Genomic DNA, 22,526 nt, shown 5'->3' with positions numbered 1-22,526 from the left:
CTTTTTTTCTTCTTCCGGGTGGGGGTTGGGGGTGAGTGGGTCCCGACTCCCTGGATAGAATTTTTGAAATCATGTCATTGATTACAGACCTCATCATATAAAGAACCCAACGACTAAAGGAGGATCAAATATCCATGATACCATATGATACTAGCCGATTTGAAGCATCTATAATTGACCCAAGTGATACGATTGTGATACCATATGTCAACTCTGATCCCTTCTGTAGAACCTCTTTAACTGGTGGTGTATGCTATGGTTCCAAACTTCCAGTGTTCCACAGACGAGTCTTGTGCCCAAGATCATCTCTAACAGAATCACTGGGAATTCCATCACTTCACGCATGTCATTACATGGGTGAGTGCACCCGACGCACAGGATCCTGGCTGTGCTGCTAAAATATTTGTGGATGGTTGAGCAACACCCTATATTGGTGTCGTCCATGAGTTGTGTTTTTGCGAGTTCAATGTGCCTGAAAGCTTCAGTTTTTAACTCGTGCATTGCAGAGCTTAAAAGCAGAAAGATCGACCGTTCCGGATCAGGCATAATCAAAACTATAAACGCCCAGCCAGAATTTTATTTTCAGAATTCAGGGATCGTTCCGTGTGACATATCAGATACAACGTGAGTGAATCACCCACGCACAAATAAGTGAATAACACATGAACGATGCCTTCTCAATCAAATCCTCCCACATGCATAATAACTAGACGATTAATCAACCCATCCGCAACACGAACAAACAGACAAAATCCAACACAAGTAAAATATATTTTTGATTCAGATACCGTTCGAGACAGCAATAGTGAATGCAGCTCAAGCACACACAAAAAATATCCCAGATTTTGGAGCAGCTAACATCATATTCAATTATAACATTCTGGAAGATCATTGTTCTGGCAGATGATGAAACATAAACGGTGCAACAAAAATCATCATTGCAGTGGACAGCTATTCAATTGTCAAAAGTCAGTATTCATCACAAAAGACTTCTAAGATGACTCCATCCATGCCAAGCTCCCTTCAAAAAGACAAAATCCTAACAGTGACCAGATTCATGCTGAGAAGTGTATCATTTAATTTTCCGAATAATATCTGAAACGACTTTGCCCATGTCAAGTTCCTTCATCTTACTGAATGGGCGCTTCATATCCTGTACATAATACAGGGGTAAATATTTGAACCAAAACTCAATAGAAATCATTACACACTATATCATATATTAGAAAGCAAATGAAGAGTAAACATAAAAATAAAAAAGCCTTTTTCCCTGTTCCTTAAACAAGCAACCCAATCTAAACTAAGAAAATGAAGGGAAAAAACTGCAGTGCAAGTCCTGCTTGTACCTTCAAATGAACCACCTTTCTTCGGAATGGTGTCAACCATATCTTATTCCAATTTGCATTGTGTAGCAGTTTCTAACATCTTTGCTAGCATAACCTTCATTGATCCTAATTGATTTATTGAGCATTGTTTCATCCATCATGATCAATATCAAAAAAATTAAGGCTTCATTACTTCATCAAGGGTTAACAGATATAAATGCAAATGGAGTCCTGTATAGACAATGCACCTATTTTTCCTTCAAACATATGTAAGTTGACATCAACTATTTGCTTGTACCAGTAAACCATTTCGTTTTGCCCTAAATGTCTATCAGAAAGCAGCTCAGGTGGGACCTGAATTAAGTGGAAAAAGACATGTCACACAGGTTCAACAAAAAATAATGAGAATCTTCAAAGTCAGTTGATTTCTAACCTCCACTCCCTAACTTACTAGTCTTCTGCTAGGGGATCTGGCATATGGACTGGAGCCAGATTCCAAACCCAAATTGAGGAGTTTCCATCTCAGGTGATTTTTCATTCACTTTATAGAACTCTGTAATAACAAGCTTTAAAACTCCCTAAAATCGGAGCAAGTTGCGTGAAATAAAACTACTGAAATCAAGAATTATTGCTTGAGGTTTACCAGAAGTGAAATAAACTTCTCTCCATCTTGATCCCGTATCTCAAAGCATCCCCTTCTTGGCTGAAAACATAAAAGCACGTCAATTTCAATTTAGAATGGGAGATCACCCCACCAACAGTTCGAAAATCAATTCAAGATTAATTCATGCATGAGAAATGGAATCCTCAGACTTAGCACCAGAATGGCAATCACATTGTAATGGGAGTGTTTAGGGTCCATATCTTTATTTACAAGCTAAAAGAACTATCTTGTCATGCCCCCCCCCCCCCCCCAAATTATTTTTTTCCTTTTCTAATAAAAGGTAGTTAATGAGTGAGCACACACACACACAAAAACCTCTTTAAAGAAGAAAAAGTGTTGATGTGTGTTGACAATTTGAAACATGTTGTGGCTGCTGCTTGAGATTTTGAGATAAGCAACCCTAGCTACAAAATCCAGTAGTGCCATTAACTTTGTAGTTCCTAGTATTATTGAAATATCTGACTATTTTTTCTTCAATTTGAGGTGTTTCTATAGACCATCTGTATCCTTTTCCGTGTTGCAAAAGATCCCAAATGTTGGTAATTTATCAAGTACTTTATCTCATCAGCCAGAAAGCAAAAAGAAGAGTCAGTTTACATGACATTTAAACCAATCATTAATCTTTGAGTTTTGTAAGGATTAGCATAAAAAATAATAAGCATAACCAGTAAGTTTATCAATGCTTTTAACTATGAAAATACCAGTGTCATTTATTTTGTTGCGCTAGGTTTCCTGTTTGGCAAGTGCATTTTTTTTCAGCCTTTATTACCAAACAAACCATGATGATGCATAATGTAACAAGAAACACACATCCTTGACAGTCAAATTTCAAAGCTAGTTTGGTTATTGTACATATTATGACACACTCTGACATTACTACCAAATGAACCGATAAACATAGGCAACAGAAAAGATCTGCACAAATCTCCGAACAGATGAACTACTTTTCAACTAAAAATATGACCACCCAAACCAAATAAGCATACCTTCTCTGGATTGACTATTACTGGGATAGCAGGTAAACCTTTCTCTAAGCCACTCTTAGCCTCTTCAGCCCTTCTCTTGAATGATTGGCATTGCTTGCTAAGAGAGTAAAGGTTGATGTAAATATTAGAACTAAAACAAAAATATCAAAAGTACTCTTGTGCATGCTATGAATCAGGAAACAAGTCAAATAGCAAGTACACTAGCATAGATTGAACGAAATATTGCAAGAACATGAAACCTGATATATAACAGAAAACAGAGTAGCCACAGGATACAGGACTGAGTAGAACTGACCTGTAATCTTGATAGATAGACAGATAATACAAATAGGCTAGGCTAGGATCCTACCAAAGCCCAAACCACTGAGCAACCACTAAATCCACAGCTGTAACTACTGAATCCACGATGGCAAAAAAAAATTAGAAAATTAAAGACTATTTGATCAATTAATTTGCCGGACAATTGGTTACATACATAAAGGTAGCCTGATTTGTCCTATACTCTCTTCCTCAACGTTTGACGCCAAATATAACAGAGATGAGGCAGGGGGAGGGAGAAATTACAAACAAAGACAGTTTAAAATGAACTTTGAATGCAACAGGGGTAAATTAAAAAGTAGAGCCAAATTGGACATAAACCATCTTCTATAATGGTCTTGGTTACTAACAGATTCTGTCATCACTAAAATTCTCCAAATGAGTAATCTTTTTTCTTTTTCTTTTTGTGAATCCAACCAAATAGGACATTATTTGTTAGAATAATTACTACTCCATTTGCCAGCTCTGAAACTATAAATTCCAAGGCAAAAGCTAAAGGCATTTCATGGAAATTTATTCACTTTGTCACACCATTACCTGCATGTTAAACCAGTCCTGTGTCAGGAAATCCCTAAACCACTGCAAGCATAACTATTCATTAGAATTTGTCTTTTTTTCTGTGACGGCGTCTCCACTTAAAGATTAAATGGTTGCCAGGTTCTCAACATGAGAGGCTGGAAGAATCTCACTCACACCGTAGAATGGCAACAATAAAGTAGATAAATGGACAGCTTTTCCATTTTTCACCTCCACAGCACATCGACTTCAAAGCAACTAAAGGCAGAAATGAAAAACAACATTCTATTTCCTCAACGATTCATAAACAAACTCCTTCAGCTCAGACACTCGAAGCAAAAGAAAGCATAGAAAAAAGAAAGGAAGAAAAAAAAACCCACACAGAAAAAGAACTAGGCAAAAAGAGGGTTTTACCAGTGCTCGATGACAATGGTTTTCGAGATGGAAGTTCCCGACCCCTCCATCGGAGGGTCTGATACTTCTGGATCATCTGCTACTTCAGAATCTTCATTCTTTTCCTTCTCCACCTCTTGCTTCGCTTGCTTCTGTCTTTTATTCGGCTTCTGAGGTGGTAAATCCGCAGGTCCTTGAGCCACTTCTCCGATATCATAAGCCTTTGCCATGCTCCTGGTTACTCGGCGCCGCTCCATGACAGGAGAGTCTGCCGTAGAACTATATTGCTTCGTTTCTTGTGATTTCCGTTTAGGAGCCATGGATTCTCAGCGTCTTCCTCTCGTTTGTGTTTCTTCTGCAAGCCTTAATATGCTTCTGACAGGGCATAGCACTAAGACGTTACCTCTCCCCACACGAGATATTTATAGGATTAAAACCTCCATTTAATCCCGATTTCACATCCACCATTTTCCCGCCATTTTTACCTTTCCAGTTTCCAAGGAGTTTTTAGTTTTTAATTTTGAAAATTTTTGATTCAGCTAAGAATATGAATGGTGTGAGAGGGAAATTTATCCTAAGAATGAAATGGGCTTGTAGATGCATGACATGTGTCATAACATTATATTAAATGGTTGAAATTTATTCATAAATCACATAAAAAAATTGTAATTAAATTTAAAAAAAAAATTGATGTGATTTGTAAATGAACTTTAGCTTTTTATGTAATGTTAGGAATTTATGACACGTATCATACATCTAAAAGGAAATTGACGGTCTATTTTCTTGTCAAAAATGGACTAGCTATTGGCCCGATGTGGGAGTAAAAATACGTGAATCGATTAAATTTAAAAAAAAATGATGTGATTTTTTCTTTCTTTTTTTGTTGAACCCTAATTCAACTAGTAACTAAGATGATTGCTGAATGTTGAATATCAATTGTATTTATACATGTCAATGCAGAGCTGTTCTACTGATTGAAACCAACACCTCTTAGTGAAATTAAGAGGTCGTCGGTTCGACTTTGACATATTAATAACCCCATCCCCTGACTTAATAAAGTCCCTTTTAACTAAAAATTCTTCAATTTCAATAACATTTAAAAACGCATAAAGAAAAATAATAAAATAGATAATGTTTGTAAAATCTGGTGAATCGGTGAACCCAAGGAATTTTTTGTTGTAAATTTTAAAAAATTAAGTGAGAACTTTGTGAAATAAAAAACTTATATTTTATTTCACCTTTGACCAAAATAGTCATTTCAATTTAAAGTTTATAGAAAAATAAGTGGGTAACTTGTAATCTATCAAAATGGCCAGTGCCCCAAATTGCCACTTAAACAGGTACACAAGAGTTTTAGCCCAACTTAAATAGGTAGCATGAAAACAACTCTTTAAATTATCAATCTCATCATAGATTTTTCTTGTAGTTACTATGCCTCTTGCCATTAAATTTCATTAATTAAGTGATGATGTGGCATTTTTGAATTATTTAAAAATAACCATAAGGTTTTATATTTTCTATACTTTATATTAAATAAAAATACTACCCTCAAAAATTAGGAAAACTTTAACCCTAATTAAACGATATTCTCTAATCAAAAAATTAAGAGAAAAATCTCGTTTTTTCTCCCCTAATCCTTTCCCCCCCCCCCAAAAAAAAAAAAAAAAAAAAAACTTTCTTGTTCTCCCTCTCAACAATCATGAACTCAATTCCCTCTCTTCCCTCACCTTAGACAAAACCCAAAAATGTGATTCAAAATTAATTAAAAAAAAATCCTTAATTTGTAGCTTTTACTTATTTTACTTTCTAATTTGGTGCTAATTTTTAGTTTTTATTATTTACTTCCAAGTTAACATTATCAATCCCTTCTTTTAGTTATTTACTTTATAATTTAATGTTATCAATTTTAGAACAATCCCACTATAAATAGATAATTTATTTCTTTGAATAAAAATACAATTGTAAAATTGGTATTTTATATATATTTTTTATAAACGAGAATAGTATGGTTTTTTCTATCTTATTTAGAGAAGGGCTAACTAGACCGTTAATATTCTTCTTATTTTTTTGGCCAAAAGTCAGTTAATATTCAACCATAACTAATAACGCCCTCTTAACACCGTTAGAATTGAGGGACAACAAAAATTTAAGAAAGAGTAATAAACATTAAGCTATTCTAAAAAGGGTAATAATAATTATCCCTAAAATAAATTTTAAAGAAGAAAATTACATTCACATTTGTTGTGTGTTGCACTCAATTGCGTTTACACACGAGATTGATTTGTCAGTTGAAAAATGTGTGAATAAAAATATATGAAGTGGATGTGCTTCTAACACAATGGTGGCAGGCCAATAGCCTCATTTATAAAGGCAATAAGTGTTAAAGGAAGTCATGGCTTCTAACAAAGGGAGATGTTTATAATAAAATAAATTTTAAAGAAAAAAATTACATTCACACCCTGTTGTGTGTTGCACTCAATTGCGTTTACACACAATATTGATTTGTCAATTGAAAAACATGTGAATATATATATATATATATGAAGTGGATGTGCTTCTAGCACAATGGTGGCAGGCCGATAGCCTCCTCTATAAAGGCAGCAAGCCTATGGAGGTCGTGGCTTTTAACACAAGGAGATGTTTGTAATAAAATAAATTGTAGGGGTGTTACATAATTGTCCTTATAGGAGGCGATGCAAATGTAATTTGATATTTTTATAAAATAGATTTTTGGTTTCCCCCTTCAACCAAACCAAATCAAATTGGTTCAGAGGGCTATGATGACTGGGCCAATGCCTGTATTAAGAGTTCATGGGACTAATGCTTATACTCGTGATACAGCCTTTTACATATGATTTAATGTGTATAAGGTGGAACTTCATCCCTAACTTGAACTTGAGGAGGATTCAAACTCTTAGACTCATACTAGGAGGAGTTGGCATTCTGCCAACTAAGCAGCCACTCAGAGTTTGTAATCCCTATTTTTGTTGACATGGTTACAGCTTCGTGCAACCCTATCCACACAATGCTTGATGCTTAGTTCTGTTTCACTTCACAGATCACAGATTTAACCCCTTCCATGCACAAATTCCCTATATAACCAAAACCTCCGCCAAATTTGGTGGAAGAACTTTCTTCCTCCCCCTTAAAAAACTACTCACTTTTGAACCCAATTTTAGATAAAAAAAATTTACTTATATATGCTTACTTCTTCCAGACATTCTTCATCGGCTCATCTCTCCTTTTGTAATAACTATCCAGCTCATCCATCAAGAAAACGAAAATGAATTCCAGAGTCTCTTCCCCTTTTATCTGTCTCTGTTTTTTCCTCTTCACCGCCTCTGCAACCGCATTCAACATCACCAAGATCCTTAGCCAGAGCGGTAATTTCGGCAGCTTTAACGATCTCCTAACAAAGACCCAACTCGCTTCCACGATCAACAGCCGTGGAAGCATCACCGTTCTTGCCCTCGATGATGGCGCAGTTGGTTCTCTTTCCGGCAAACCAGATGCTTTGGTGAAGAACATTTTGGAACTTCATGTGGTTCTTGATTACTTTGATACACAGAAGCTTCAGAAACTCTCAAACAAGACAGCCCTTCTCACAACATTATTCCAAACCAGCGGTTTAGCCAACAGCCAACTTGGGTTCTTGAACGTCACGATCACCAGCAACGGCGTCGAATTTGGTTCTGCCGTTAAAGGTTCACCTCTTGATTCAAAGCTCGTCAAATCCGTTGCATCTCAACCCTACAATATTTCAGTGTTGCAGATCAGTTCACCTGTAATTCCTCAAGGAATTGATGGTGTTAAATCTAACCACACTGCAGCTTCACCTTCTGCAACCCCTGCTGGTGCACCAAAGAAATCTCCTACAAAAGCCCCAAGTGCCAGTCCTAAGAAGGCCCCATCACCCAAGTCAGCAAAGTCTCCTGCAACATCTGCTACACCAGCAAGTTCTCCTATTGCAGATGGACCCGATGCAGACGCTGCTGATGCACCTTCACCATCATCAAATAAGAAATCTTCAGGTGCAAGAGTCAGTGTTGGCATGTTTGTTTCTGTGGTCACTTTGAGTCTGGCTTCATGGATTGCTTTCTAAGTATGAAGATGTGAGGATTTGAATAACCAAAGAAGAAGGAAAAATGACGATTTGTGTGATTCCATTGGGGAAAGCGAAAGAAGGAGATAGCACGAGGGAGAAAAGAGATGCAGAAGTTTGAATAAGATCTCTTGCTTGAAGTACTAGGAATATAAATTCCATTTTGATTTGTGACCCTTTGTGCACATTTTGTATTTCTTCCCACCAGCAAAATAAATTGAAAAAAAAATCAAAACATCAAATTTTGCTTCCAATCCAATTCCAACAATTGAAGTCATTTTTTTTACCCGAAAATAAAAAATAAAAAATCGATACATAGATGAGGTCAAAGACATGAAAAGAAAGCAATAAAATTAATCACTTCGCTCGAACTTTGATGGGAGATCCATAAATAATATCAAAAAAATTTTAAACACCTTAATATCCTCGACATCCAATCATGGCATTATGTAATTTATCAATACATGTTGAGCATCTAATGGCATTTGCTATTTTGATTGGACTTTCATGAAACACACAACCTTGAAGACACAAGAAAACAGTAATTTATGGGGAATTTTTGAGTACACAAAAAGTAGATCATGAAGCACAATCAAAACTACAACTGAATATATTTGCATAAGAGGACACATGTTTATTCTAAAGGCTTATGCCAAAGTATAAGGCATTGCCACCGTGAGCCCTAAATTATATGAAATGGCATATTTCCATCTGAGTTCACATGAGAAATAGTTTATAGGGAATTTGAGTATACCAACAAAAAAATGTAATACTTCTCTGCAAATTTACATATATTTTTTCTCATAAAAAAAAGTACTCAAAAAGTGAATCATGAAGCACAATCAAAACTATAACCGATCATTGGGTTCGACCCTTGCGAACGACAAAGCTCCTTCTGAGGATGTAATCAAGGTGCGCGTAAGCTGGCCCGGATAAACCTCAAAAAAAAAAAAAAAAAAACAACTATAACCGATCATACTTGTATAATATGATACATGTTCAACTTAAGGCTTTCTTAGTATAAAACACCCTTAAATTTATTGTGTTAATCACATTTTATGTAATTTGTTATGAATCCAAGCTTTTTCTCTGGTTTAAGAAAAATGAGGAAAATGTTTATTCTTCTGTATGCAAATCATATTTCTTTTTGTTATATAAACGTTCTTTTTCTAGTGTATAACATACATTACAAGGAAATGCAAAAAAAAAAAAATAAAACAAAGAAAATTGCTTCTTACCTAGAAACAGGAAAATCAAACAGAGACTTAATTTACCATACAAACTTTTACTTTTCTTACAAGTATTTGTTATAGTTTATTTTGGTAGACATTACACTAGAGTCCTAGTGAGTAATTGTTTACTTGTGTTCTTGCAAGACTCATAGTCTGTGTGAGAATCGTTCAACTAATATTTTATGTGATGCAATTTTCAATATTTCAATAGGGCTTCTTTTCTTCTTCTTTTTTTTAATCAATTTAATTGTCTAACAATTTTTCATTTGGATATTTCAAATTTATTTTCATTCCATATATAATCGATTATGAACAAGGTTACCAACCCATTTTTCATTTTTTTTTACAAAGAATGAATTCTTATATTCATTTCTTTTAAATAAACAAAATAGAAAATTATGATTGATATAAAAAAGGTTTATGTCGATTTATAAAGCTTGTCACCATGTAGTGAGGATTAGTGCATACGACTTAACTCCCCCACCCCCAGTAAATGCGTGTGTATGGTTTGATTGACACCTTTATAAATATACCTAAAACCTTCAATTAATTGCCTTTTGTTTAATTTAAAAAATATCATAAAAAAATGGATGCGAAAGGGTCCTAAGAAATAATATAAAATGACTTGTTATATTTCATAGGCACGCCATTTGGGGGGGGGGGGTAAACATAAGGTGCATCGTTGTAGGATACTTTTTTTTTCTGAAAAATGCAAAACTACAATAGTTATCCTAATAACCTAATTGAAGTTAATATGTTAAGACCATAATGCAAATTATTAAACTTAAGAAGTGTCAATAAGGGGGAAAACACTCTTTTTAAAACATGGCTAGAAAAATAGACCCAAAATAAGATGTTGATGTATTATATATATTTTCAAAGTGTTGCCAAATATACATAGTAAATATAGTTTTTTTTACAGAGGTTGTGGTATGAAAAGGAAAAAGAAAATTTTTAAGGATATTCTAAAACATATAGCAAAAAGCTGAGACCCCAAAAAATGTCTCTTAACAATGGTACACTCTGTTAATAAATTCCTTTTAGTCATAAATAGATCATCTCATAATTCTTATTGCCTGTAATATCTTGTGACTTTACCGTAAAAACCATCGAACTTTACTATAATTCAAATCATCAACCGTTAGTACCCTCGTACTTCTAAAATCATTTTATGTTTGGTTGGCTGTGAGAGGAAAATCTTGAACATTATGGGTTGAGGATCCGAACTCATTTCCCAATCAATTGGATTTCATTCTCATTATAATAAATTCATATGATTGATTTTTTTTTTTTTTGGGGTAAATTCCATATGATATGGTATCTTGACTCTTGATACCCTTTACTATATAAGACAGGATACAAATAGGTCAAAGATGCCATCCCCTTGATAGGAATTATCTCGGGCAAAATTTTAACCTGCAACTATTTTTAACAAGTCTAATTTTTCAAGCTACTTCATCTTGAACCACTCTTTCCCCGACTTCAAGGGCAACAAAGGATCATAGTTGTAACACAACCAAGCAGTTTAGTTACAAGTTTGAACCCCATATATAGTAAAATAGCCACTATATAATCTTGTCTATCTATCATCATTCTTCATCAATCCGAGTTTCATTCAATAAAGCATAGAGAAGATGGACTCCAAATATTCCATCTTCTCTTTGCTCTTCCTTTCTTTCTTCCTTTTCTTTGCTCATGCATCTGCTTTCAATATCACTAAGCTTCTTGGCCAATTCCCAGAGTTCAGTGACTTCAACCAACTTCTAAATAAAACCCATCTTATAAGAGAGATTAACACTCGCCGAACCATCACGATTCTCGCCGTGGATAATTCTGCAATTTCTGGACTAATGGATAAGAAAGATGATGTGTTGAAGAGAATCATGAGCCTTCATGTTGTTCTTGACTACTATGATCCTCCCAAGCTTCACAAGCTCTCAAAGAAGTCAGCCCTTCTCACCACCTTATTCCAATCCTCTGGAGAAGCCATTGGCAGGCTTGGATTCGTGAATGTTACTGTCTCAACCGAAGGCCATATTGCTTTTGGCTCCGCCGTGAGGGGTTCAAAACAGGATTCCAAGTTTGTACAATTGGTAGCTTCTCAGCCTTACAACATTTCAGTGTTGCAGATCTCAACACCTATTGATCCTGAGAGCATTGAGACCTTGGTGCTTCCAAATAAAACATCTGCTGTTCCTCCAGCCCATGCACCGAAGGCCCATAAAGGCCATAAAGGACATAAAGGCCCATCTAAGGCCCCGGTTGAAGCTCCTGTAGAGGCTCCAGGACCATCTGGTGATGAAGCTGATGCTCCTGCTGATGCTCCTGCTGATTCTCCGGCAGCTGACGCACCTGGACCCAGTGATGCACCCAGTGATGCTCCGGTAGGCTCTCCTCCTTCACCCGATACAGATGCACCGGTCGATGCACCGGCGCCTTCGAAGAGTTCTGCAGATGAAGGAAGAACTATCAACTCTTTGATGGCTGTCCTTGTCATTGGTATGGCTTCTTGCATTATGATGATGTGATTCCGAGGAATTTGAAGATAGGAGAATTTATATCATCCGGCCTCAACCAAATTTTCGAAAAAACGGAAGAAGATAGGAAGAAAAAGGAGAAGAAGATTTTAAAGTGATCAACAGGAAAATTTGACATGAAACTAACAGCAATTGTTGTTAATTTCCTCTCTTTCTGTGCAATTCTGCACAATTCTGCACTCGGTTGTCAATTGTTTTAATGTTCCCATGCAATTTTCGGTTCTAGAATAATGAAATTTGATTATTGATTTTGCATTAATGGAGTAGTGGAATTGGGTGTACTACTATATATGTTCTATATATAATGTGCAAGGATTATACATGAATTATTATTGCTGTGCATGAGAGTTACAATGTTGACAGAACCGGGTCAAATGACAAACCGGCCAAATGTCAAACCATTTTAACCGGTTGAACCATTAATAAATATAAATAAAAACAGTGATCGGTAGCAACAACACTCAGGGACAGAGATAGGCTGGAAGATTCGTTGTGAAATCTCTCCCTCACATCCCTATAAATGATTGGGAAACATTAATAAGTCTCCTAAACTAAGTGTGACACTTGGGAGATTAAATTCCTAGGGTTTGAACCCTTTATCTTGTTTTCAAGAGGAACAGAGAGTCTAAAATAGAAATGCATATCTCATGCATAGAACTACGTACGCTTGACGATTTAGTTAATCTAGTTAAAATGTAACATAATCAAGGAACTTATAATTAATCGATTTTTATCTCCCAATAATGCATGCATATATAGTTGTATTATAAGAGGTTGCGATCTAAACTACCTAAGATTCTAGTTTGTTTGATCACTAATATCTTCTTTTATTTCTATTTTTCTTTGCCTACGTCCCAAAAAAAGAAAGTGATTCCATTATTTCCTAAAATCTTACAATTCTCACACCTTATAAAGTGTTTTCCGCTTGTTTCTCTGTACAGACAATGCTTGAATTCGACAAATTACTATTTATAGCAAAACCCAAAACCCTAATCCTCGTATAATTATAATTTTGCCTTTATATGTAATTGAAGAATTTGAAAGGACTCAATATCTCAAAATCCTACTACTGGCAACAACGCTCAAGGTAAGAAATACGTTGCAAGTTTGCAACATTTGCTAATAAAGCTCTGTTGTCGTATATAATGGGCTTAATTTTCTAGCATGGTTCCTGATGAGGATGAACAAGAAGATCTATGACATTGATCCCAATTGTCGCCTTCAACAATTACATTTGAGATTCTCAAATCTTGTGCCCGTATTAATGTAGAGCTTACCGCCATTGCCTCTGCTACAGTTGTTGATTGTTTTCCACATCCTTCATAAAAAACAAAAAATCATCTAGTCCAATTTGTCTCTCATGATTTCACCATAACTAGGTTGATTCTTAGAAGCATCATTTAAAAAATAAGAACAATCGATTGAATCATTTTGCTATCTTTTGAATCCGTCACCTTCTAGATCTGTAGGCTTGTTCATATACTCTTCGGTTAAGATCAAAACAATTCATGTAATTTCCCAAGGATTCTTTGAATAATATCACCGTTGACTAAACGGTCAACGTATAAACAATATGTAGTATTCAAAATATTTCTATTGTATCTTCGTATATTATAATTGAAAATCATTACTATTTCTAGTGACATGCAATATAGTGACCACATAAATATGACCAATTATCATTCTCTATTTTGCCTATTTAAAGAAATGAACCTAAAAATATATTTTTAGCCAAAAAGAAAAAATGGTTCCTAAGTTTTGTCCATAATAGACTATGGAACGAAAAGTAAGTTTGGTATCAAAATGAAAAGTTAATAGAAAATAATAATAAGAATTGATAATATATTTTACAGGTTTGGAAGTAAGAAAAATGTGAAATGATAAGGTTCTCATATAAAAAGAATTTATGTTTACCATTATCACCTTAATTTGCATTTGAATTTTACGTGGCTTGCACAAAAATGAATAGAATACAAAAAGTTGTTATGGATTTTGCGGGGTTTTTATTTTCTTCTAAGCAAAAATAGGTTTTAAAATGAATACTAAACATATTAAAATTATAAAAAAATAAGAATGAGAATGAGAATTGATACAAAAAAGAGCCTTAGTCTATTCACGGCCAAGAATGGCTTGTAGTGAAAACCCATCTAACAAGTTACATGACAGTGGCAACATCGATCCCTTGCTAGTAGTTTGGCTTGATGTACAGAACCCCATCGATCTCATGATGTGGTGGAGAAGGTGAGGAGTATTGGTATAAACTATCCTCAAAGGGAGCGAGTAAATTGCTTATTCAGTTCATCACCACAAATGTATTGAACTGTTCAGCGAGAAGAAGTGGACTGATAAATTCTCAACAGTCGAGATCAAAATCTTGACCAAGATTGGAAAAGATCCTAACTGGTCAATAACTCATGCATGCATGCATGGTGTAAACATGACGTGATTATATATGATAATTAAGGGTGCATATATACATCATGCAACCAACCATGCATGTCAATGCAGGTGGTTGAATGTAGTGAGGTGGCATCTAGGGTGGCAACGAAGGATGAAACATAAAACACAACCATACAGTAGTACTTCGGTTGCAACTTTGAACCCTATCTTTAGATAAAACACCCACTATAAGATCCTAAACCCTCTATCATTCCTCTTCGAAATAACTCCAAAGAGAATATGGATTCCAAGTGCTCCATCTTCTCTTTGGTCATCCTTGCTGCTTTCTTCCTTTTATTTTCTCATGCAAATGCCTTCAACATCACAAGGCTTCTTGGCCATTACCCAGAGTTCAGTAACTTCAGCCGACTTCTACATGAAACCCATCTTGTAAGAGAGATTAACAGTCGCCAAACTATCACGGTTCTCGCGGTCGAAAATTCCAAGATCTCTAGAATAATGGGGAAACCAGACGATGTGTTGAGGAGAATCATGATGCTTCATGTTATTCTTGACTACTATGATCCTCCCAAGCTTCACAACCTCTCAAAGAAGTCAAACCTCCTCACCACCTTATTCCAATCTACAGGCCAATCCATTGGCAGGCTTGGATTCTTGAATGTCACTAGGATTTCCGATCGTTTCATTGCCTTTGGCTCTGCCGTGAGGGGTTCACCACTTAATTCCATGCTTGTACGATTGGTAGCTTCTCAGCCTTACAACATTTCAGTGTTGCAGGTCTCAGCACCTATTGATCCTCAGAGCATTGAGACATTAAAGCTTCCTAATAAAACATCTGCTGCTGCTCCAGCTCCAGCTCCAGCCCATCATAAAGGCCATCATCATAAAGGTAAAGGCCATCATCATAAAGGCCCATCTAAGGCCCCGGTTGAATCCCCTGTAGAGGCTCCTGCACCATCTGATGATGAGGCTGAAGGACCATCTGCTGATGCTCCAGCTCCAGCACCAAGTGATACTCCGGCTACTGAGTCACCTTCTGAGTCGAAAGGTTCGACAGGTGAAGGAAAAACTGTTCGCTCTTTAGCGGGTGCCATTGTGATTGGTGTGGCCACATGGTTTGCTATGTAATGTTGATGATCTTAAGCTTGTCGATCATGAATTTTATATTTTTATAAAGAAAAATAAAGGATCATTAATTTGTAAATGGCTAAGTCAATGGAATAACATTTTTCGCTACTATTTTAAAAATGTTCATGGACCAATGGAACTGTCATAAGTGCTATTGTTTTTTTTTTTTTGGGTAACCTAAGTGCTATTGTTCATGGATACTTGAATTTGAAATCATTTTGTGGAAATAATTAACATGTGCGTACTATGGAACCCGAAACAACTCAACCAAATGAACCAGATAAACGTCAAACCATTAAATTTTATCGGTACGTCTAACCGTTGATTCTACAGAAACTAGGGATCTAAGGAAGCTTCCTTCGGTTCTAATCAATCTTGCCAAAAATGGAAAACTATTTATTCTATTGATTTTGTGGGTTCACAGGGTTTACATCCTCTACAATTCTTACCTCCTATAATTTATTGTAATTCTTATTTAGGATTGTGACACGTGGCAGTTAATTATCCAATGGTCATGATTAGAACTTAACTAAGAATTGAACCTAATAAATCCCTAAAATTAAACTTCCAGAAAAGAGGAAAGATAAAATTGGTAGAAAATTTAAGTTCAATTCTTAGTTGGGTTCTATAACCCTTGGATAATCAACTGCCACATTTCACAATCCTAGATAAGAATTATATAGAATTGTAGGATATGAACCTTGATTTTGTTTATCGATTTGATTCAGTTATACTTTTGCTAGCTAGTCAAGGTTATTCTGATCGACATGAATTAGTCGTAAGTTTTCCAGTGAGGCACCCTAGAACTTCTATAGTTTTTCTTAGAGGCTCAACCCAGCCCACCCGACCTAACAAACATTTAGTGGATCTGATCTGGGTTGAATATCAAAGCCCATTAAATCTTCTTATTATTATTCTTCTCGTACAAAAGTGCTTTTATATAGGAAAATTGGGGATGAAGATATTACACATGCCATCCTCTCCATTGAGAAGTCAGATTCTCAACCATTCTATTAACCTTCCATTGGCTAAATCATTTATTTCTTTATCCCAATGCAAAATGCGTTGTGGCCAAATTTTGGAAGTAAACAGACCCAAAAAAATGAAACTACTTATACCGGTAGAGTAGTTGGAGAGGATCTCTGGAGTCGTAGCAATTCAATCACCACCCTGGACAGACCCACAAAAATGAAACTACTTATCCCGGTAGGGTGGTTGGAGAGGATCTCTGGAGTCGTAGCAATTCAATCACCACCCTGGACAATCTTTTTTTCCTTCAGTATTACATTTTGGAGAAAGTTTTCTTATAAGGATTCCCAAAATGGAGTGGAGTGTTGGTGTCTGCCAATTGAACCCAACCATCTCTGATTCTCTTCCACCAAACAACGTACAGGTATGTATATATATATTGACTCTTAATTCGGGTCATCAACCACAAAATGCCCAACCACTAGCAACCTGATAAAAAGGTAAAGCTACACGGCAAGCACGTGTATGCATCCACACATACCGATCAAATCTATAAACTAACAATATATTAACCACACAGCTCACTCACAGCCTCACAGTACTTCAATTATTTATTTCTCTCTCTCTCTCTCTATTTATATATTTAATTACCTTTTTGACCTCTTTAATTCGCTGAATCTATAAAGGTATTTGTAATCCTCAGCAAATAAAATAAAAAAAAAATCCTCTATGCTTTTTCTTATTCTTCAGTTTGTAATCTCACGGACTCCACGCCTGTGGCGTTTCCTCACCGACTGCTTTTACGTCGCCAATAGTGCGTGAGTTAGGACTAAATTATAAACTAAACTTTAACAGGAATAATAATCACGTGCTTTAGATGCTTCAATGATTGTATAAAAAAAATTACGAAGCAAAGGGAAAACTAAATACCTAATTTAATTGTTTATACTTAGGACCATTTTGGGGTTTATATCATATCGTTAACATTCATGTGTCTATGTCTATTGACATACTATGATGTTGTAGGTTTCACAAACATTTACTATATATTAATAAATAAATATTAATTTTGAATGGAAATATTCACATTAGATTCTTGTCTACTCGCCATTCTTTCGGCCATTTAGGTATTGGTCCCTCACATTTCAGAAAGAGAATAATTTAGATGCTCATTATAACGTAATCGAATGGGACCTACTTACATAGAGGAAACAAAGATCTTACAAGTGCCAATAAAAGCGTTTCGATGGTTAATAAATATGACAAATGCCCGATGTTTAGAGATTTTTATATACTTAATCTATAATTCCATATAGTGCAAATGTAATGGGACTCATCAGATGAGTGTAACACAATCAACATCACTAGAAGATCAATCACGTATAGATATCTCAAGGTAAAATTCGATGACCTTTTATGAAGAGGGATTAGTGAGTATCAATTGGGCTAATCCATACTCACTAATCCCTTGTTATTGATTCACCTTAAAAAACGAAGCTTGAAAAAAAATTTAAAAAAATTAATAATAATAAGAAAAACCACTAAATTGGAAACATTCGGAGACCCCCTGTTTGGGGCCCACAGCGCGTGGGCCCGAGTAATTTGGTGGCCTTTTCGTGTTTTTTTTTTTGGGGTAACCAAGCAGTAGCTGGAAGTTGGGAGTTGGGAGTTGGGGAAAACATGGGAAAGCCGATAACGCGTGCTTGCAGAAGAGCCGCTGGTGCATAAGCATAATAAAGCATTAAGCATTCAGAGAGTACAAATTACCGTATTGACCTTATATCTATTATAAATTTATAATACCGCCGATAAATTGATTTACTAATTCTGAAATCTGAAATGGGGAAGATGAATAAAAATCTGCAAAGTGCAAACACCTCACGGGCGTCACGTGCATACCGGGTACGCACATGTTGGGAACTGGAGTTGGGAAACGTGTTTCACGTGACGGAAAAAAAACTCTTCATTAAAAGTATAATTACTTTTATTTTTATTTTAACGCATTATGTCTAGAAGCCCCCGTTGTTAAAACTTAAAAGTCCTCTTAACCAAAAAAAAAAAAAAAAACTTAAAAGTCATCGTTTCGTTTTAGTCAAAAAAAAATGGCTCCCATTAATATTTAATTAAAATAATATGCGTAAGTTATTCCAAACAAATCTTGGTTCCAAAAATTTACTAATAATAATAATAAGTAATATTATGTAATATTTTTTTACCTTGATATCATCCCTAATGAATTAGGATCAAATCAATAGGAGGACATCATCAACTTGTAAATTAAATATTTTGAAAAGATAAAATGTACAAAGATAATAAGCCTTCCCAAGCAAAGATCTCACAAACATGCTGTACAAAATTACAATGAGTAAAAATAATATTTTAATGGGTAAATATCACTTACCTCCCCTCTTAGCTGGACAAATAGCACTTACACCCCCTCTTAGTTGGATAATATCATTTACCTCCCCTCTTACTTAGCAAACATATCAAACACCTCCCCTCTATTGACTTCTGTATATTAACTACCATTAAATATTAAAATCCCAAACACCCTTGGCTAAAATATTTATTAAATGCTAAATTATCATAATCACCCAGTAAAATACAAATTACCCTCAATTAAAATAATATTAAAAATCAAAACAGCATAATTAAAACCCAAAATCAATTATTAAAAGCCAACATACCTTTTTAAAATAAATTTATCAAACAATTAGAAAACCCAAAATAGTAGACGTGTTTAATTTTATCAACATACTTTTTTAATTGCATAAAACGATAGTAGATAGTAAACATGTTTAATTGTCATTAAATAAAAAAGAAAAGAAAATGGTATGTTGGGCTTAATAAAAAGATAATTGATTTAACAGGGTTTTGGTTATAATAATATTTTAATGAGGGAATTAGTATTATGTAGGGGATACGGAATTTAGGGTTAAAAAAAAATATTTTAGCAAGGGTAGTTGGGGTTTAGAAAATATTAGAAAAATTAAATTTAACCGAAAAATTAATAGAGGGGAGGTGTTTGATATATTTGCTAGATAAGAGGGGAGGTAAGTGATATTATCCAACTAAGAAGGGGTGTAAGTGCTATTTGTTCAGCTAAGAGGGGAGGTAAGTGATATTTACCCTATTTTAATTCATCTATTTCAGTCATCAAATCAAGTGCTTTACTAGATAATAGAAAACCTATTGTACCACCTGTTTTGAGTTAAATCTAATCTCCATGCGAAGAGATTTATTTACGTACACCTTAAAAATAAATATATGTTCTACGATTCATGCCAAACAACTAGCGTTAGTCATGCAAGAAAAAATAGTTTGTCATTCTCATGCATAGGAGCATTACTTGATGGGCAAAAAGTAGCACTCAAAATCTTTAAACAGTCTTATTGTTTTTACCCAAACAAACATTTTTGCTTGCAACTAAAATGCCGTTATTGAATAATATATATATGCTGTGCTAACTTTCTATTTGGAAAAAAATAATAATAATAATACTGCCTTTCACAATCAGACAAACCATGTCGTTTTCGTATCTTGGGGAGATGGAGAATGTAATTTTCAAATGAAAACTTAAAAATAAGTTTTATCATGAAAAAGCTTTATGTCATATTAGGTTCTAAGTGTTATCAAATAAGTTGGATCCATCTGACATAATGGTTTTATCCTAATCCGGTAGAAAGGAGGTGGGGGGTCTTGGTTCTAAGAAATAAAAGATTTTTCTTATGTAGAATGGATTATAAATATTTAGGATTTCACTCATAAACATTTCAGTAATAAAATGAGGAGAAAAATAATTAACTCTCGTACAAATCCACTATTCCATGCTATGATTTTATTTCCTTGTTAAATTTTATTTTTTACTCAAATAAGTAATAATAATAATAATAATGGGCATTCAAACCCAAGAGCAAGAGCTTATGAAAAAAAAATGATATATTACAACGTGGACTTTTAATCAGAGATAATAGAATGACTAAAATTAATCTGATATTTACTTTGAAACTAATCGTTTGACTCTTTACCCATTCAATTTGGTATTCTCTTGTTCATTCCTCTCTCATTTTAAGTTTGGTCCAACATTATTTTTCAATGACAGATTTGACCCAACATTACTGATTGATATGTCAAATAATTTATTTATTTATTTATTTAATCACCGGGACTGAGTAGCACTTAAGACCCAAGGAATAAAAGAAAGAGGAGGGGAAGAGGGAGGAAGCAGTCAATATAATATTAAGTTGGGATAATTACTGTTGCCCCCCTGTACTTTGATTTATTACTAATAAAACCCCGCTTTACAAAATTCCGTTGCCCCCTTCCTTATAACGGGTAAGTAGCCGTAAGTTTGAATATGTAATGTCCACTTTGTCCTTCATTAAAATTAAGAAATCAAAAGACGATACTACCCCATTTATAAAAACCAGATTAAATGTCAATTTTACCCTAACTTCATTTATTTTGAATTAAAAAAATATTGGTTTTCCACCTTCACTAAACTTATTTATTTTGAATTAAAGAAATTGGCAAAATTCAAATTGATTTGGTTCCCACCTTCTCCCTACGGGGAAGGAAACCACAATTTTATTTATTTATTTTTGGTGCTTTTTAATATTGTAACTAACCCTCCCCAGGGAGTTTAGACTACGCTACTAACCCACCATTGATGAAACCACAAAATCTGCGGAGAAGGAAAACGAAGTAGGTGATATTCGTTTCCAAATTTGAGTTGAATTTTATCTTCCCTCCTCTTCGGTTTCTATTTTAATTTTATTCAATATTATTTCTTTATTTGGTGATTTTTTTGAGTAACAGATTATGATTATTTTTTCTCTACAATTAATTGATCGAACTTGACAAAAGGGTAAATAAATAAAGAGATAAGTAAAAGGGTATTTTGGGATTTTAAAAAAATATGGAGATGCCACATCATCAGTAAACTAACGGAACTTAACAGTAGGGGGGCATTAGTAATTATAGACAAAGTTAAAGGTTGGATTAGTAATTTTGCAAAATACTGGGGATACATTAGTAATAAAATCAAAGTATAGGGGGGCAATAGTAATTATCCCTATTAAGTTTTAATTATAATAATTATTATTTTTTATAGAAATCATGGGTTTTTAGAACTGAAAAAATTAACTAGCTATTGAAACTTCTTTTTGAATATTACAATAATTAGACAATGTGATGTATTTCTTTCTTGAACGGTAAAATTAATTCTTATTAAAAATTAAATGAACAAATTGCACCGGCACTCTAAAATAGAGGCCTTAAAGCATTGACACCTATTTTATGCTTCAAAAATACAAAGACCCTAAAATTAGATTTTTATTGAATATATTTGTCAAATTAAAATATTATTTATTTTAAAAAATATTCTTATAATAAATAGTGTTTGAAAGGATGAGAATAGCTGGTAGGGCCCAACATGTATGGTTTTTTATATTAAAATCAAATAATGATGTAACAGTGACGTCTTTTATTTTATTTATTAATATTTTTTTTGTTGCCGACGTCTTTTATTTTTTATAAAGAAATAAAAATAATATTAAAACTTTAGCCGTCAACGTCGATGTGCGTACGGTCCAACGTTCTTAAAATTATCAATTCAGATCTGATATCATGAGAAGGAGCATCAGCGACTATTAGGCTATTAGCACATGAAGACCAAATTTTATTCAAATTGACAATTGACCAAAAGATCGTAGCTGCTTGAGAATACAAATATTGTATGGTGTGTGGATTTGATGATTTGATTGACTAGGCCAATTTGTTGTTGTCGACAACTAAGGTGGTTGCTGCAATTTGAATGAAATTTTTAATTCAAAATGTAATTTGGATTTCAGTTCGAGTTTTGACTTTTTAATCATGTATCATCTTAATCTCTCGTATCACCATGCTAAGCCTCAAAACCAAGGTTTAAAGTATTGATATCGAGTATTGTATCGGT

The 22,526-nt window shown here is 34.5% G+C and overlaps 2 protein-coding genes and 2 pseudogenes across 2 annotated transcripts; 3 read left to right on the top strand and 1 right to left on the bottom strand.

Annotated features, from left to right (window-relative positions):
• Positions 1-526: 526 nt before the first annotated feature.
• Positions 527-4,599, bottom strand: LOC149009575 (uncharacterized). The gene is made up of 4 exons (XM_089164458.1): positions 4,224-4,599; positions 2,976-3,072; positions 1,969-2,028; positions 527-1,153 (listed from the first exon to the last, which is right to left on the bottom strand). The coding sequence occupies exons 1-4, from the start codon at positions 4,520-4,522 to the stop codon at positions 1,073-1,075; spliced, it is 537 nt and encodes a 178-aa protein (XP_089020584.1). The 5' UTR covers positions 4,523-4,599; the 3' UTR covers positions 527-1,072.
• Positions 4,600-7,485: 2,886 nt separating this feature from the next.
• LOC149009574 (fasciclin-like arabinogalactan protein 14) lies at positions 7,486-8,304 on the top strand. Its single transcript, XM_089160944.1, has one exon. It carries the CDS (start codon positions 7,486-7,488, stop codon positions 8,302-8,304), a length of 819 nt encoding a protein of 272 aa, XP_089017070.1.
• A 2,866-nt stretch (positions 8,305-11,170) lies between these two features.
• LOC149009573 (fasciclin-like arabinogalactan protein 14 pseudogene) lies at positions 11,171-12,064 on the top strand (annotated as a pseudogene).
• A 2,688-nt stretch (positions 12,065-14,752) lies between these two features.
• Positions 14,753-15,601, top strand: LOC149009572 (fasciclin-like arabinogalactan protein 14 pseudogene; annotated as a pseudogene).
• The last annotated feature ends 6,925 nt before the right edge of the window (positions 15,602-22,526 follow it).

Source organism: Hakea prostrata, chromosome 7 (genome assembly GCF_041222555.1).
Source record: "Hakea prostrata isolate BN-2017 chromosome 7, UWA_Hpros_2, whole genome shotgun sequence".
Lineage (NCBI taxonomy): Eukaryota > Viridiplantae > Streptophyta > Magnoliopsida > Proteales > Proteaceae > Hakea > Hakea prostrata.
This window is presented reverse-complemented; position numbering and strand designations above follow the sequence as displayed.